Source organism: Monodon monoceros, unplaced genomic scaffold (genome assembly GCF_005190385.1).
Source record: "Monodon monoceros isolate NGI ecotype Baffin Bay Population unplaced genomic scaffold, NGI_Narwhal_1 Super_Scaffold_12, whole genome shotgun sequence".
Taxonomy (NCBI): Eukaryota; Metazoa; Chordata; class Mammalia; order Artiodactyla; family Monodontidae; genus Monodon; species Monodon monoceros.
In genome coordinates this window covers 642,469-659,711 of record NW_021703768.1, presented here as the reverse complement: position 1 = coordinate 659,711, position 17,243 = coordinate 642,469, and the positions used below count along the sequence as shown (strand labels likewise).

Genomic DNA, 17,243 nt, shown 5'->3' with positions numbered 1-17,243 from the left:
GCTCTCCAGGACGGGGGTGTCGGGTGTGCCAGGTACCTGCTCCCAGGCAGTCAGGGCCGTGTCAACCACAGGGACGTGAGGTATGCCCCGGCCAGTGCTGGGGTCCTGCCCGTCTCTGTGCAAGCTTTAGCCCTGCCGAACCCCATCTGTTGCCAAGGTCCACATTATCCCCACTTTAGAGGTGAAAAAACTGAGTCACAGAATCACCTAAGTGGCTGAGTTGGAAACGCAGGTCTGAGGCCAGCCACACACCGTGTAGAGAGAAGGAAATTTGCCTGGACTGCAGCCAGTGGAGGGGGGCTGCTCACTGCTCATGGCAGTGGCATGGACAGAAGGAGGATGCCTGTCAGGGAGGGTCCTCTCAGACGCTGCCCCAAAGCCAGCACTGAATAGCAGTGCCCAACACAAGCCACCTCCAAGTCCCCACACCCAGCAGGGACCAGAGCCTGGTGTGCCTGAAAAGGCCAGTGACTGGGGGAACAGCCTGGGATTCCCCCGGGCCAGACAGTGAGGGCTGCACGTGTGTGCACGTGTGCATGCAATGGTGCACGTACAGGCCCTGCGCATGCGTGTAGCCTGTGTGCTGTGCCATGTGTGCGCGCCCCACAGGGCAGTGGAGACAGGCAAGCACTGGATCCCTAGACCACGTCCCATAAAAGTCTGCCGGGCCCCACCGCCATACCCCAGGGCCATCGCTAGCCTCCCCCAGCTCCTCTGGGTGCCTGCAGCCTGGTGTCAGTGAGGCCCCCAGCCCCAGACTGGGGGAGACGGGTCCTCAGGCACCCAGAGGCTAAGCGGGAGCTGCTGGCCTGGCCCCCAGGCCCCCGGCACACCCTGGGGCTGACCTGGCTGCAGCAGCCCACTTGGTTACAGCCTTTCCTCCCTCGCTTGCATGCCGCTCCTCGGGCCCAGCTGTGAGCCTGGCCCGCGCAGGCAGGGCCCAGGCCGGTGTGAGCACGGCCAGCCACGGGGCCCCGCAGCTTCTAGGCCTTAGACCCTCAAGGTGCACTGTCCCCAGGCAGGCTGAGAGCCCACGGCCTCCCCCTCGGGACCCTCCCCACCCTAGCCACGGGGTGGAAGCCGGGCCATCTGGCCATCCACTGTCCTCCTGGCTGGCCTGCAGGGCTGTGGGACACACACCCCCCAGGCTGCCCCTGGGCCTGCCGAGGGAGCCACCCCTGCAGTCTCCCACCCCGACTGCCGACAGTGCCTCCCCAGGGCTGGAGGGAGTGTTTCTGTGCCCACTCCCTGGGGCATTGGCACCTCCAAGCCTGTCTCACAGGCAGCCGGAGAATCCAGGCCCCTCTGGCAGATGGGTACAGGGTGACCCCTCTCCAGGAATAGGTGGGTGCCAGGGGCTTGGGCACAGACAGGTAGCAAGGTCACAGTCAGCGGCTGCCCAAAGCCTGCCTGCCCGGGTCACTGTCAGCCAGAGAGCCTAGTGGTGGCATCACGATGAGTCCAATGTGAGCACACCTGTGGGGCCCAGGAGATGGAGGACATCTCCAGGGCCCCGAGCTGGCAGGTGAGGACAGGCAAGCGCTTTGCTAAACAAATCCTCTGCCCCTCCCAGCCCCGACTCCCCATATCTGGCGCCCCGGTCAGTCTGCCCACTTGCCGTCCCTGCTGGAAGCTGCCACCTGCCATGCCAGGCCTGGCTCTCCTGGGCCTCGCGGCTGTCCTGGGCGTCAGGGCAGGGGCCCCGCTGTGCCTGTCCCGGCAGCTCAGCTGGCCAGGGGACTACATGCTGGGGGGCTCTGCCCCCCTGGACTCAGCTGAGGATGCTCTCGTCCCCTGGGCTGCTCTGGGCGCTGGCCACGACGATGGCCATGGAGGAGATCAACAGCGGGTCCACCCTGATCCCCGGGGCTGCGCCTGGGCTACAACTTCTTCGATACGTGCTGGGAGCCCGTGGTTGCCGTGAAGCCCAGCTTGGTATTCATGGCCAAGGCCGGCAGCTGCAGCGTCGCCGCCTACTGCGATTATATGCAGTACCAGCCCCACGTGCTGGCCGTCATCGGGCCCCACTCCTTCGAGGTCGCCCTGGTCACCAGCTTCTTCCTCATGCTGCACGTGCGCCCCCCAGCCCGCGTCCCTCCTCCTGCCCGCCTCGGGAGCCCCTGCGTCAGGAGCTGCCTTGGACCCGCAGGTCAGCTACGGCGCCAGCACGGACTGGCTGAGCAGCCGCGAGACGTTCCCGTCCTTCCTCCGCACGGTGCCCAGCGACCGCGTGCAGGTGGCGGCCGTGGTGGAGCTGCTGCGGGAGCTGCACTGGAGCTGGGTGGCCACCGTGGGCAGCGAAGATGAGTACAGCTGGCAGGGCCTGTGCCTCTTCTCCGGCCTGGCCGACGCCAAGGGCACTTGCATCGCGCGCGAGGGCCGGGTGCCGCTGCCCAGAGCCGGCAGCCCGCGGCTGGGCTCCGTGCAGGGCCTGCCACGCCGGGAGAACCAGAGCAGCGTGCAGGTGGTGAGGTGTTCTCCCCTGCCTGCGCTGCCACACCCTCTTCAGCTACAGCATCCGCTACAGGCTCTCGCCCAAGATGTGGGTGGCCAGCGAGGCCTGGCTGCCCTCAAACCTGGTCATGACGCTGCCCAGCATGGACCGGGTGGGCACCGTGCTAGGCGTTCCGCGTCAGGGCGCCCAGATGCCCGAGTTCCCGTCCTACGTGCAGACGTGCCTGGCTCTGGCCACGGACCCCGCCTACTGTGCCTCGCTGGACACAGGGCAGCCAGGCCTGGAGGAGCACGTGGTGGGGCCGCGCTGACCCCAGTGTGACTGCATCACCCTGGAGAACGTGACTGACGGGCTGCTGCACCGCCAGACCTTCGCGCCTTCGCAGCCCTGTACGGCGTGGCCCAGGCGCTCCACAACATACTGCTCTGCGACACCTCGGGCTGCCCTGTGTGGGAGCCCGTGCGGCCCTGGCAGGTGAGGGCACGGGAGCTGTGCCACCAGCGCCACCAGGGATGAGGGACGGTGGGAGCACGTCTGGGCTGGGGGGGGCGGGGGGGGCCCCCCCCCCCCCCCCCGCCAGCACCCGGAGAACATGCACAACCTGAGCCTGCGGTTTGACACCAACGGGAACGTGGACGTGAATCATGACCTGAAGCTGTGGGTATGGTGGGACCGGACGCCCACTCCCAGATGAGGTGGCACACGCAGGGAAACCAGGTGAGCGCCAGCCCTGCCTGAGGGAGCGGGGCCGCCCCCAGGGCTCGGGCAGCTGCAGCCAGCCGTGCAGAGCCTGAGCCCCGGGGCCCGTGCCCGGAGCCCGTGCCCCAGTGCTCGCGGCAGTGCAAGGAGGGCCAGGTGCACCGCGTTAAGGGCTTCCACTCCTGCTGTTACGACGGTGCCGACTGCAAGGCAGGCAGCTACCAGCGCAACCCAGGTGAGCCCTCCGGGGGGCCTTCCCACGCTGTCGCACGAGCGAGGGAGGGTCCCCGCAGGGTCGGGGGCACAGGCCTGGCTCTGAGGCCAGAGGCCGTGGCAGGGGCGAGGCTGGGGGAAGCCGACGGCCCCCGGCACCCCCCTCTCCTCCCCCTGCCCTCTGCAGCAAGTGTGACCAGGACCACAGGTCCCCAGACTGGAGCACCGGTGCCTCCCCCGCCGGCCCAAGTTCCTGGGGCTGCTTCTGCTCTGGGCCCGGCTCTGGGCCTGGTGCTGGCAGCCCTGGGACTCTTCATCTGGCGCCGGCACAGCCCATGGTTCGGGCCTCGGGTGGGGGGCCACAGGCCTGCTCTGCCTGGGCCTCGTCTGCCTCAGCGTCCTCCTGTTTCCCGGCCGGCCCAGCCCTGCCAGCTGCCTGGCCCAGCCGCCACTGCACGACCTCCTGCTCACCGGATGCTGGAGCACACCCTTCCTGCAGGCGGCTGAGATCTTCGTGGGGTCAGAGCTGCAGCCGAGCTGGGCAGACCGGCTCTGCAGCCGCCTGTGGGGCGCTGGCTGGTATCTTCCCGCCGGAGGTGCCGACAGCCTGGCAAGTGACGCCCACGGAGGCGCTGGTGCACTGCCACGTGCGCTCCTGGGTCAGCTTCGGCCTGGTGCATGCCACCAACGCCACGCTGGCTTTCCTCTGCTTCCTGGGCACCTTCCCGGTAAAGAGCCGGCCCGGGGGGCTACAACGGTGCCCGCGGCCTGACCTTTGCCATGCTGGCCTACTTCATCACCTGGGTCTCCTTCGTACCCCTTTGCCGACGTGCACGTGGTCTCCCAGCCCGCCGTGCAGATGGGTGCCATCCTCTTCTGTGTGCTGGGCATCCTGGGCACCTCCCACCTGCCTAAGTGCTACCTGCTGCTGTGGCGGCCGGACCTCAGCACCCCTGAGTTCTTCCTGGGAGGGGGTCCTGGCAACGCCAGAGGGCGAGGCAGCAGTGGGGGCGGGGAGGAGACTCAGGGAAAAGACAAGCGGCCCCTGACCCAGTGACCTCACCCCAGTGAACTCATACCTAGTCAAGGTGCCCCCAGACCAAGTCCCTATGCAGCAACCTACAGACTGTGCCCCAACTCCGCTGTGACTCCCCAGCCCTACATTCTGCTGACCCTGACCCCACAGTGACCTCCAGAGTGCATAAGGGGCCTCAGCTCCGTGGGATCTCAACCCCTGGGGCCCCAGAGGCAGGCTCTGTCCCTGCCCCAGCCAAGCCCTGGCCTGCACAGGTGACCCAGCGCCACTGTTCCAGACAGAGGCCCATGGAGGCTTCCTCGGGGCCCCCCGTAGCCCAGGCTGAGCGCACAGGAAAGCCCCCAGCCAAACCATGTGAAGGCAAAGCTGGGTACCACTTGCCTGGCTGGGCCCAGCCTGGGGCCCCCACCCAGCATCCTGTCCAAGCATCGTAGGAGTGGGAGGTTGGTAGGTGGGGTGGGGCTTTCTTGATCCCTCTGCAGGGGTGTGTGCCTGACTGTGGGCCCCAGTGCAGGGCAGAGACCCGCTCAGGAAGGAGGGGGCACCCAGCTTCCTTCTCTCCCTGGCCAGTGAGCCAGTAGAACGTGGTCAGTCCCCTCCAGCACCGCGGACAGAGCCCGGCCAGGGTCGGGGGTCAGCACCAAGGCCAGCACCAGCCTCAAGGACGACCCACCCCACCCCACCCTCCACCCCCAGCACCCCCCACCGGAGCCAAGAGCCAGCACACAGACAGAAGACCGCCCGCCAGGACTGCTGCGGCCAGGGCCTTGTCGCTGAGCTGGCACCCAGAGGACAGCACCTAGCCAGTCCTGGGTCAGCTCTCGGAAGGACCCTGGGGAAGCTGACCCGGCCACTGCACCCCAATCTCCTAAAGTGGGAAAAAAGAGACACAGATCACACGTCGGTCCCATAAAATTAAATGCTTTTTAGTGTTTAAAATAGCATTTACACAGAAGCAGCTCTATTAACTACCTGGACGACGCTCCAGCCTGCACAGTATCTACAGTGCAGACGTGTGCAGGCCAGCAACGCTGGACGGAGGGAGCAGCGTGCGTGCGTGCGTGCGTGCGTGCGTGCGTGGGCGGCCACCCCAGGACCGCGGGGAGGGGCGAACTGGCCACGCCCTCTGCCCCAGACCCCGCCCCGGCAGCAGCTGTGTGCATCTGTGGCCCTTGCCCTCAGGGTCACCTTCCCTCTCCTGCCATCTCCCCCTCACCGTCCTCCCGCACACCTTCAGACACACCGTGTGTCCCTGCGGGGTGGGGGTGAACACATGAAACTCTGCTCCAGTGGCTGGGGGTGGGGGACAGCTGACTTGGCCGCCACCCCGTGGAGCACACAGGCCAGGCAATAAATAAATAAATTAGATCCCTACCCTGGGCAGCCAGAGAGAGGCCTCGGGGCTAGGACCCTACCCCCGAGAAGGCCCCCCACCCCGGCCTGGGCAGGATGGGAGGTGGGGCCTGGGAACCAGGTGAAGAGGGGGGCCCAGGCCTAGCGGCCACCTCTCAGCTCAACCTGAGGCCCCGTGCACAGCACTGTGGGCGAGTGCGGGTCCCTGAGGCACACGCCAAGGGGGGCAGGTCAGACCTGCCTGAGCACAGGGAGATGGAGGCCCCCCCACCAGGGTCTGCACAGACACAGCTGCTCTGGCCAGGAGAACGGGCTGCCATCCAGGTTACGGTGGCCTGGGCTGCCCTCAGCCCCTCTCCTCCAGCCTGCTGCCACTCTGGCCAGGCCCAGACCCCATGGCACGAAGCACAGGCTGGTCTGGCCCAGGAAGGCCACGAAGGCCACAAAGGCTCCAGGTGCAGCCCCTCCTGCAGGGGCAGCAGGACCACTGGCTGGAAGCAGTGGCCAGGCCGGAAGCACTCTCTCCTTGGTCACATGATATCGACAAAGAACTCACAGGGGTTCCCCATGGCCTTCTGGAAGGACTGGCGGCTGCCTGTCAGCTCCGGGGGGACAGCGGCCAGCTCCCGGACAGGCGGCCCCCCAGGCGGCCCGCCCACCACCGAGTACGCCTTTGTCAGGGGGTGCAGCGGGGGGAGCCCTGGGGCGGCGGCCGAGGCCTGGCTGCGCGGGCTGCTGCCACGGCTGAGCTGGCCAGCAGGACGCTCCCGCCAGCCGCCGCTGCCCACCCCGCTTGGCACTGTGTGGTCCGACTCGCTGCCACTGCCCCCAGCTCCAGTCGACCGGCTCTCCTTCTCGCGCCCCAGGGCCCGACGGCTGCTCCCGCCAGCGCTCCGGGTGGACCCACTGCTTTTGCTTCCTGGGATCAAGAAGGGGGGAGAGGAATGGGGTGGTCAGTGCCGGGCCTTGCCTCTTCCAAGATGGCCGGCCACTGCGAGGACAACCAGGGGCAGAGCCTGGTGGTCCTGAGCCAGGGTGCAGGTGGAGGGGGGAGCCATGCAGACAAGAGGGCTGGGCCGGCCCCACCCAGGGAAGCAAGAGCAGCTGCAGCAGGCCGGGGGTGGGGGGGCGGGGGCGCGGGGGGGGCAGTGGCAGACAGGCAGGGACACCAGGGCCAGCTCAGTGCCCCCACTCCTCACCCCAGTGCCTGGACCGAGGGCCTGGTCTTGCAGCTGAGAAACCGAGGCCCAGAGAAGGCCGTGTGTGCTTGGCGCACCTGCCGGCCATCTTGGGCTCCCCACCCAAGACCCGCCTTTCATCTGACCCTGGAGCCCTGGCTGGCCACTCGGCTCAGCCCCTCCTGGGCTCAGGAAGTGTCGGGAACCTGAAGACGCCCACTGGCTGGGGATGTGCCGGGAGGGACGCCGGGCAGGACCCTGGCTTACCGGCCCCGAGGGTCCGTTCCGCTAGTCCTTCAGTCTAAGGCTTGCCCAGCACAAAGCAAGGGATAGATGAGTTACAGAGCAGGCCCGGCTGGGCACCCACACCCTGCTACCAGGGTGTGACCCCACCGGCTGGGCCTGTCCAGGGTCCACAGGTGCCCAACACGGCTTCCCCTCAGACACCACTATCCTCCGATCCACTCTCCTGTCTCCCCGTCCCTTTCTGGGTCCACCGGGCCAGCCACCAGACCTCTCCCCAGACGCTGGGGGCACGGGCCCACGGGCCTCACTGACCCCACTCAGCCTCGGGGCACTTCCAACAGGTCCCCTCCTCAGGGACACCCCAAGCTTCCCGCTCAGCTGCCCCACACATCCCAGCATCGGACTGGGCCGTCTATGAAACTGTCACCTCCGGCTGCAAGTGGAAGGTGGAAGTCTCTGTCCTCCACTGTGTCCTGGGGTCCCCGTGCCACTCCCCCACCCGGGCCACCACACCCCGACGCCCCCATCCTTCCCACACCACCTCTGGCCTTTGCCACGGCTGGAGCACCGGCCCCCACGCGCAACCCCTGAAGCCTCCAGGTTCTTCTCCCTGGCCCCCCTTCGACCACTCGCCCCTTCTAGAAGGAGCCACCCAGGGCCCAAGCACAGAGCGGATGGGAGCGCACAGGGTGGGGGAACCGGCACACAGGGCAGAGCTAGGCGGTGGGGAAGGTGTGGCGGCCGGGCGGGAGGCCCTCACCTTCACTCTGCTGACTGCCAGCACTGCCGCTGCCGTAGCCGAAGCCGGGGTCCTGGTACGCGGGCGGGAAGCAGGGCGGGGGCCCCGGGTACTGGTAGGGGTAGCCCTGCCCCAGGGGCCAGGGGGCAGCCGGGTGGGGCAGCGGGGCCAGCGTGTCCTGATCCGAGGCCCCGCTGGAGCCGCTGTTGAGGTTCAGGGCCGCGAAGTCTGCGAAGGGGTAGGCGGGGGTGAGGGGGGGTGGGGCGGGGTGGGGGTGGGGGTGGGGCGGGGTGGGCGGGCCCTCTGGGGACCCCGCCCCGCAGCCCCTACTCACTGCTGCACAGGTCCCCGAAGACGTAGTAGCACTGCTCGGAGAAGGTGATCTTGTTCACCGTGTGCCGCAGGAAGCCGCGCTTCAGCATGCTGCTGGCATACCTGCGCGCCTCCCGCCGCTCACGGAAGCCCTCCAGGTGCGTGTACAGCCAGTCCACCACGTCCGCCCCTGGTGTGGTGGGCGGCCGTCAGGCAGGGGCCCTGGGCTGCCCCGCCCCGCCCCCTCTGCTGGCCGTGGGACCCTCACCAATGACGGCGTTGGCGATGGTGATCTTGAGCCACATGCGGTCACGGATCTCCAGGCCTGAGTCCGGCAGCTGCATGACCCGGACGACAGCGCCCATGTCACTCTTCACCGTCAGCGGCACCTCCTCCAGCTCTGCAAGGCATGGCCTCCTCCTCAGCCCGAGTGGCTGACAGTCGGGGCGGGGTCAGAATGGACCCCAGGCCCCACCTGCCGCACCCCCTCAGAGACTAGGCTCTGCTGGCCCAGTGACTGGGGGGTCCAGCCCCACTGCTTGACAGCTCCGAGGGTCAGGGAGCCGCACATGGCGGTGGGCGGGGGCTGGACCTTCGTCTCCTGCCCTGCAGGCGCTTCATCAGAATCTGGGGTCCAACCAAGACGAGGACCCCACGGGCGGAGATCGGGCCTCTTCAACCCCCTCCCCCGCGAGCTCGGGGCTATTAGTCATGTTAGCGGCAGGAAAGCCAGGTGAGGGCCCTGCTCAGACAGCCACCCCTCCCTGCCCCGCCCCGCCCCGCAGGCAGACCCCTGGGCTGGCCGGGCCCCTCCAGGCATCTTCCACCTCCACCACGTGAACAGAGGCTGGGAGGAGGGCAGAGCCCTGTCAGCGCCGCATCTGACTGCCGGAGCCTGGCATGGGCTGGGCCTCGGGTGCAACCGACCATCCGGGGCGCTGCAGCCAGGCCCTCGCCTGGGGCCTCAGTTCCCTGGTCTCCTGAGCCACCACTTACGCGGAGCGCCGGGCACCGAGCTGGTTAGTGAGGAGGTGCTGGTGCGCGTGACGGCGCTGGAGCAGGGGCTCGTACCGTAGCGGGGCAGGGCTCCGGTCAGCGCCGCCGTGTGCGACAGCCAGGCGGCCGGGTCAATGGGCCGAACGGGGTCAGCTGGGTGGCCACCGCGCGGCAACAGACGGACGGACGGACGGCGGGAGAGAGAGCAGAGCACAGGGACGCAGAGGAGAGAGGACCTTCAGGCCGCACTGGGCACCCCCCGCCCCCGCCCCGCTGGCCCCGTGGGGTCACTCACCCCTCGGGATGGTGAAGTAGCTCCGGGGCGTCGGGTCCCAGCACTTGGCCACAGTGAGGCTGATGGGCCTGCGGGGAGGGTGGGTCACACGGCGAGGCCCCGGGGGGACCCCCCCAACTCTCAGCCCCTGCCCTGCCCGCCCCGCGCCTCACCCTGTCTGGGACACGATCTCCCGCAGGACCCGCACCGCGTCGTCGTTGCTCATGTTCTCAAAGTTGACGTCGTTCACCTGGGGACGAGGGGTCAGCGCGGTGGGTGCGGGTGCCGGCCCCCCGGCCCCCCAGTGGCTCCCCCGGCCCCGCACCTGCAGCAGCATGTCACCCGGCTCGATGCGGCCGTCGGCAGCCACGGCGCCGCCCTTCATGATGGAACCGATGTAGATGCCGCCGTCGCCCCGGTCGTTGCTCTGGCCCACGATGCTGATGCCCAGGAAGTGGTGCCTCTCTGCAGAGAGGGGGGGTGAGCAGGTGCCCCCCACCCAAGGACCCCGTGCCAGGCCCAAGGACCTGCCCCGCCGAGGCCTCACCCATGTTGAGCGTGACGGTGATGATATTCAGGGACATGGTGGAGTCCGTGATGCTGCTGAAGGAGGAGGCCTGCGGGGGGGCGCCAGGTGAGGGGCTGCGGGTGGGAGCGCGGCTGGGACCCACCTGCCCGCTCGGGCCTCCACACCTACCCGGTCTGTCTGCCGCAGGCGCTGCTTCCTCCGCCGGCGCTTGTGCTTCCGGATGAGCCGGGAGGAGGTGCTCTGCTCCGTGGAGCTGCTCAGCCTGGCGGGGTCGGGGGGTGGGGGGATGGGGGTGGAGGGGGTGGGGGCAGTCGGCGCAGAGTCAGGGCCTGGCCACCCCTCCCCCACGCAGCTGAGGAAACTGAGGCCAGCGGGGCGGGGGCGGGGCCAGACCTGTGGAAAGCCGCCCCCCCAAGACAGCGAGCCACCAGCAGGGCCCCCTGCCCACACGTGCACACGCACGCAGACACACCCTGCGCACACGCCCCGCCCCGCACCCCAGCCCTCGCCCACCGGCTGGTGTTGTCGTCCTCCTCCGAGTCGATGAAGCTGCTGGACTCAAGTTCACTGCTCAGCACGGTGGACGCGCTGTCGGGGGGCAGCCCCAGGTCCCGCCGCCGGTCCCCCCTCGGGTGCCCGTTGGTCCGGGCGGCTGTGGGGACAGCAGGGAGGGGGGCTGGCTGTGGGGTCCCCTGGAGGTCACGGGCGGCCCTGCAGCCTAGAGCACCTGTTGACCTGGGAGCTGGCAGGGTGACTGCTGGGTTGCTGGGGGGGCCACTAGGGTCCTGGAACCTCTGCCAAGGGACCCCCGCTGGACAGGGCAGTACCTGGGGGTCAGCAGGGGCTTGGGGCGCCCATGGGGTCCCGGGGAGGTCAAGGGTGTGGCCTCGTTACCCTCCTCGCGGTTCCGGCGTCGGGCTCGCTCCCGCCGGTGGCTGACCAGGGACTCCGTGCCGGTCTCGTTGTCCATCCCATCTCGGCTGCCGGCCACATTCGGGCTGTGCCGACGAGGGGGGCTGGGCTGGGGCGGCCGGGCCACTCACGCCTCGAACGCCCTCTCAGCTCCTCTGCTGCCCTCGTCTGGTGGGACCCCGACTCCAGCAGGGGCCCCCATCCACCCGCCGGCGCACTCCAGGCCTCTCCGCCCGCCCCTCCTCTGCTGACCAGCGCCTACTGACCGTGGGTCCCTGCTCAGGGACCTGCCCCTCCCCACCCCTAAGAGGCCTGGCAGGACACAGGCCCCTCAGAACCACTGGGCTCAGCGCCACCCCTCAGAGTCCTTACTGGAAGGAGGGGGGCCGGGAGTCCCCGATGCCGCCTGTCCGCTCGAGAGGCGGAGGCAGGTCTGCGTGGCCGTCAGTGCCCTGAGACCCTGCATCCGAGTGTGTGCCCTCAGCCAGGACCAGCTGCGGGGGAGAGCAGGGCTCAAGGGACCGGCTTCCAGGCGACCCTTGGCAGGGCACCGGGGCACAGGTGACCAGCCTCCTCCACTCCCACCAGCCCAGGGCCCTCTGCCAGCATCCCGTGGACTCACCCAGGAGACCACGCGGCCATTGAAGCAGGGCAGCCTAGCATTGTCGTCGGAGATCTCCTCCTTCACAACCCTGCAGGCAGATGCAGCCGTGAGGCCACTGCAGTGGGGCCTGCTCCCAGCACTGGGCTCTGGACGAGGGGCCCCAGCTCGTCCGGGGTGCAGGCCACACTGGGCGTCCAGCCACACGCCCAGATGTCAGCCTGTGCAGATGCCCCCACCTGGCATTTCCCTTCCCAGGAACCTTTACCATCCTTCCAAGGGCCCCTTCCAGGGTCCAGGTCCAAGGGGACCCAGACACTCCCAGCACCAAGAGTCACTGCCTGGACGGCCCTAAAATGCGAGTATCTGCCTTGCTCTGCGCCTCTGTGCCCCCCCGGCCTGTGCATGGTGAGGGCAGAGCCCACCCTGCCAGCCTAGAACAGGGCCTGGTTCACAGCAGGCCTCAGCACAGATGCAGGCAGGTCGAGAGGGCACAACACACAGACCGACACGCACACACTCCAAGGGCAGGCGGCCGCCCCCCTGGCCCATCGGCCCAGCCAGGGAGACAAAAACAGACCCCCACTCACGGCACCAGCCCAACTCGAGACCTGGAAGGGCAGCCAAGCTCAGGGCCAGCTGGGGCCACAGAGAAGCCTCAGGCCCTGGAGGGCAGCGAGCCCCACCAGCCATACCCACTGCCCAGCGGCTAGCCCTGGCCTATCCCTTAATGCTGCCCCCAGTCAGGTGGGCTTGGGGTGGGGTGGGAGAGGCAGGTCACCAAGGGCCAGGGCAATGCTAACTGGGAAGGAGGCCAATGACCCTGGGGTCAGAAACTGGTTGGGGAGGTCCAGGTGTCAGGTTCAAAAGGGTGAGGAGGGCAGCGGAAGGGCCACGGGGCAGGGCGGGCAGTGCTGTGGCCCAGACACATCCCACACTGCGGCCTCCCGAGTCCCGGAGGCCCGGAGAGCAAGGCAGGCAGGGTGGGGCCTGTGGCAGGAGGTGCCCCGAGGCCCCGCCCCCTGGAGGCCAGCCCTGCCCAGCGTGGCAGGTTCCTACACTTGGGCTTGGGCCCAGTGCAGAAACAGGAGCCGGGAGACCAGGCGGGAAGCGGCCTTGTGGCCCGCTGGGCCCAGACACCGCGACTCGGCTAGTCCTTGGCAGCAACAGGTGGCACAGGACGCTCCCATCCAGAGAGCAAGGCTCCAGTCTACCCCACCCACCAGGAGAGGGCCCAAGACCTCAGGGCAGAGTGGACGGAGGAGACGGGCCAGCCTGGGAGGGAGGGGGCACCCCGCCAGGGTCCTTCGGTGACCCCCCCCCCTTCTGTGCCTGTGTGGCATCCCAGGGCCAGCCACACAGGTACAGATGAGGTGGACAGAACAAGGGACAGAAAGAGTCATTTCTCAGGACCCCCCCTCTCCCCAGTGAGGAGCAGACACTGTGTTTGTGGCCCCCACTCACACATCACAGTCCGGCAGAGCTGAGCTCTGGGGAGGCCGAGACCCAGCCCAAGATTTAGCCAAGGAGGCCACACAGAAGTTTGTCACCCCAGGAAGACCTGCGGTGGCCTGGGGACACTTGTGGTTCTGCCAGCTGCAGCCAACAGGCAGGGGGCTGCAGCAAGCCCTCCCGGGGGCCCAGCAGGCCCCAAGCACTGTCTCTGAGTGACTGCGGCGACAGAGACATGAGAGGGACCTGGTTCCCACTTCACAGCCCAGGTGGCCCGGCCGGCGGCCTCCCCTGCCGCCCCCCCCCTCACCCTTTCTGACTCACACCACGGGGCCTGCCTGGCTCCCCCAGAGGTGGACACCCCAGGCAGGGGGGCCCAGGGGCACGCTGAGTGCCCACATGGCCAGAGCCTCCAGGTGACCCGCCGCCCGGGGCTGCCTGAGGCCCCCATGTAGCCCACCCACACACGAACGCCCCTCCCAGGGCCCAGAGGCGCTGCTTCCCTGGCCCTCTCCAGCCTGCGAAACACACACCTTGCAGCCTGCACTACGGAGCATCCTGCCCTCCACCGGGCGTTGGGGTGCTGAGGGGCAGCTAGGCCGGGACAGCAGGGAGGGAGGGGCAGGTGTCCCAGCCCCCAGGACAAAGGGCACAGGGGCACACGCTGCCCACCCCCGGCGATGGCCAGGGATAGGGACAAGGTCGGGGGTGGGGTTGGGGGAGGCCTTGGCCAAGCCTGGGGAAATGCCCCCCACACAACCCCAGGACTCCCCTGAGGTCTGAGAGTAGACCTCAGGAGAAGTGGTCAGTGAAGACACTGAACCTTGTGGTGGCCACCCAGGGGCACCCCCGTTGGCATCTTGCCCACAACCTCAGGATTCCTGGCGAAATCCCAGTTACCCTAGAACTTGGGCTGCCCAGCCCCGCCCGCTACCCCTGCAGACTCGCCCCGCCGAGGAATCTGCTCAGAGCGGGGCCCTTGGAGCTGAGCCAGGGGCCCAGGGGGACCCCTGGGCTCCCAGAGGCCCAGTGAGATGGCCCCAACTATGTCCCCAGAGGCACAGTGTTCCCCCATGGGTCGGGGTCCTCAGCTCCCACAGAGCTTTCCTCTGTCCCCTCACTGCCTCCTGCCCAGGCCCAGGCTCTGCAGGCCTCGGGGTGAGTGGATCCAAGTCCTCCAAGCCCTGCCACAAGCTCTGGGGGGTGACCCATCTAGACTCTCCCAACACCACTGGGGGCACTGACCCCAGATGGTGGGCAGAGTGGGAGCTCGGGCAGCCTGCGCCAGGCCAAGCGCAGCCCCCCACTGCACCCCCCAGGGCCCACAGACAGATGGCCCCACAGACCGGACCTCCTGGCATAGAGATGCAGGGGCCAGGGCCACTGCCAAGTCCAGCCGGGCCTGGAATCGGCAAGGCAGCCCTGGCAGCAGAAACCTGTGAGCCAGACACCCTCACCCTCTGCCACTCAGCCCAAAGGCTGGGCCCAGACGTCTCCCTGCACTGCCGCTCACCAAACCCAACGCCTGGCACTTCCAGGCCAACCGAGCACAAGCCCAGACACCCTCCCCAGCTTCGCTGGGACACAAAACCTGTGACCTGCATGGGAAAAGTAGGAGGTGGGCGCAGGACTTGCCACCCACTTGGCCAAAGATGCCCGTGGGGAGTGGGACCCGGCCCAGAGCATGGGGCGGTGGCCACACCTTAGACTTAGTAAGGGAAGGGGTTCCCTTCCTGGCCAGCCGTGGCCAGGAACAGAGGCCCCAGGAACTCAGGGCCCAGCCCACAGTGGGCTGAGGGGTTGGGGCAGGAAGCCCAGGCTCACTAGGTGCCCTCACAGTGCCCAATCTGAGGCCACCCCTCTTATGAGGGGGCTGCTGCCCCAGCCCAGCCAGGATCTGCCCCCACTTTCCCCAACCTCCAGCTACATCCACTAGGTATCTAGGGTGAGCTTCCAGCTCTCGTTTATACTAAAGTGTGAGTGACTATTCAGCCCCTCCCAGAGGAAATTTATTACACTGAGTAAATGATTCTACAGAATAAATAAAACTTGGAGCTCTGTAGGTAGACCTCAGGGGAGGGGAGGAAGAGGAAGATCCTCTCCAAGGGTCCCTGAGGCCAACAGGCCACAAACCAGAGGTCTCGGGGGTGGGGAATAAGGTGAGCCTCCCCTGCTCTGTCTGCGCATTGTGCCTTCCAGAGTCACCCCAATCCCTCCCCGTCCCAGCCCAGCCTACTAGCCCAGTCTTGTTCTCTCCCCCCTCATCCCAGTCATGCTGAGACAACCTGAAGAACTCCTACTCGTGCTTCAAGACCCAGATCTGCCTGCCCACTGACCTCCTAGGCCAGGGCACCCATGGGTCCTGCAAATCCTCCAGCAGGGGCAGGGGTCTCTGCAGCTCAGCAGCTACCAGACGGAGGACCACGGTCAGGGCCCTCAGGATGCACCCCAGATCATGGTCCAACCTAGGGGGTTGGGCACACACTGTGCCTCACATTCCCTGCTGGCTTTGCTTTGTGACAGAACATGTGTGACTTCAGTAATTTTTGTTGAAATAATAAACTAAGTTAAAAACAAAAGCACCCTTTCACATACCCAGTGCTCACAGCCAAAGCACAGCAGACCCAGAGCAGTGAGACTGTAGGAGATCACCCAACGAGGGCTGGCTCCCCAAATCAATGCCCTACCCAGGGGAACCCAGCCTGGGGGGTGGCTCCTAACATGAGCCCGGCAGGGCTGGAGGCTGCCAAGAGCACATGCCCCCTTCTCTGCCTCTCCCTGGTGTTGGGGAGGCATGAGAGTCCAGCTGCCCACATGTCCCTCAGGCCTTCCTGAGAGCCACAAAGTAGCCTCAGCTTGACCTGACCTGGGCCTGCCCAAGGCCCATGCAAACCACAGAATCCAGGAAATGGCTCAATGTCAAAGTCCCGAGACGCAGCCACAGACAAGGACACGGGCTGCCTGAGGGCACCCAGGCACACCTGCTCGGAGCACGAGGCCTCTGGGTGCCTCCCCCCCCCCCCCCCCCGCCCCCGCCCCAGCACCGCTGAGCAGGGGACTCAGGTTACCCGTGGCTGTGCCGGGTCAGGCCTCAAGCGGACAGCCAGCCTCCAGCTCACCGCTCACCGTTCCAGAGGCCCAGCCCAGCACAAGCGGGAAGTCCCCACGGCCAGAACAGCCACCACTAAGGGCAGACATGCGGACGCTGACACAGAAGCTGCCCCGAGTCAGCAGTTGGCCTGGGCCGCTCCCAGGAACCCAAGTGCCATGTGGCTCAGCAGGAACAGAAGCCCTGTGGCCAGCAACCCCGGGGCAGGGGTGGGTGGAATAAAGCCCCACATTGCCCAGTGACCCTTGACCTCTGCCCTGTCCCGAGGGCCCTGGAGAAGGGGGTCAGGAGGAGGCTATCCTGAGCCTCCAGAAACGTCTGCAGACCCCAGCAGACAGATCTGTGCCCCTGTCCCAGATCACCTCATTTCCCCCATGCTAACTAGGGAACCCACTGGGTGGCCGGCACCCTGTCCCCACCCCGACCCCTCCCCTCCCAACACTCGGACACTCCTCTGACCCCAAGCCCCATGAATCGCAAGCTCTCCAGGCCGTCCCTAAGCATCTACCCTCCACATAAGGGGCCAAGGGCCCTGAGCCTGACAGGTGCCAAGGTGGTATTTTCGAGGTCGACCTGGACTACAGACCTCCACCGCAAGTCACACTCAGGACAGGACCCAGGGCAGGTGGAGAAGCCAGGACCCTCGCGTGCCCACCGTCCAGAGCTCTCAGGCTCCTGGGCAGGCAGTCAGGGGCCCAGGCGTCCCCTGCTCAGGGCACAGACAGGTGGGACACACCACACCAGGGCGCGCAGGCACGGGGAGGCACCGCCCGGGTCACAGCCCCAGGATCTGCCCTGCCTGGCGCAGACAGGTGCCCACACGCGCGCCCGCGCACAGGCCCTGTGGCCCACTGACCCGAAGTCCTGGTCCATGGACTTGAAAAAGAATTTGTAGGCGTGCACGGGCCGGTTGCTGAGCACGTTCTTGAAGTCGGCCAGCGTGACGCGCTCGGGCGCCACGGGCAGCTTGACCAGGTACGGCGTCTCCTCCTCGTCCATGTGATAGATGATCTTGGTCTCCGCCATGGCGCGGCGCTAAGGCCCGGCCCGGGCCTTGGACGCGGGCGCCTCCCCGCCGCCGGCCCGCGCCCCGCCCGCGCGCCGCTCCCGGCCCAGCCGCGACCAGGCCCCCGCGCCCC

The 17,243-nt window shown here is 67.5% G+C and overlaps 2 protein-coding genes across 4 annotated transcripts; one reads left to right on the top strand and one right to left on the bottom strand.

The window, feature by feature from the left end:
- Positions 1-137: 137 nt before the first annotated feature.
- Positions 138-5,320, top strand: TAS1R3 (taste 1 receptor member 3). The gene is given in 16 exon segments (XM_029217086.1): positions 138-1,782; positions 1,784-1,862; positions 1,864-2,073; positions 2,150-2,473; positions 2,475-2,826; positions 2,829-2,929; positions 3,036-3,132; positions 3,135-3,172; positions 3,272-3,393; positions 3,543-3,589; positions 3,592-3,642; positions 3,645-3,721; positions 3,723-3,949; positions 3,951-4,107; positions 4,109-4,185; positions 4,187-5,320. Coding segments are annotated over 16 exon segments (2,487 nt in total). The 5' UTR covers positions 138-1,492; the 3' UTR covers positions 4,425-5,320.
- On the bottom strand, positions 5,314-17,243 carry DVL1 (dishevelled segment polarity protein 1). 3 transcript variants are annotated; one of them, XM_029217077.1, is made up of 15 exons: positions 16,961-17,243; positions 11,565-11,634; positions 11,315-11,436; positions 10,925-11,028; positions 10,544-10,682; positions 10,199-10,292; positions 10,049-10,118; positions 9,827-9,966; positions 9,675-9,751; positions 9,523-9,590; positions 9,228-9,380; positions 8,500-8,631; positions 8,254-8,421; positions 7,941-8,147; positions 5,314-6,675 (listed from the first exon to the last, which is right to left on the bottom strand). In XM_029217077.1, exons 1-15 carry the CDS (start codon positions 17,128-17,130, stop codon positions 6,287-6,289), a joined length of 2,103 nt encoding a protein of 700 aa, XP_029072910.1. In that variant the 5' UTR covers positions 17,131-17,243; the 3' UTR covers positions 5,314-6,286. The 3 variants fall into 3 exon arrangements, with proteins under 3 accessions (XP_029072910.1, XP_029072911.1, XP_029072912.1); XM_029217078.1 differs by having other exon boundaries at positions 9,303-9,380; positions 16,961-17,207; XM_029217079.1 differs by lacking the exon at positions 9,228-9,380 and having other exon boundaries at positions 16,961-17,207.

Excerpts from the sequence above, each read along its gene's own strand:
- DVL1 (XM_029217077.1), bottom strand. The coding sequence starts at position 17,130 with ATGGCGGAGACCAAGATCATCTATCACATGGACGAGGAGGAGACGCCG. Across the intron at positions 10,683-10,924 it reads ACGCCGGAACCGCGAGGAGG|CCGCCCGGACCAACGGGCAC; the intron begins GTAACGAGGCCA and ends CTGTCCCCACAG. Across the intron at positions 9,752-9,826 it reads CGGGTGACATGCTGCTGCAG|GTGAACGACGTCAACTTTGA; the intron begins GTGCGGGGCCGG and ends CCTCGTCCCCAG.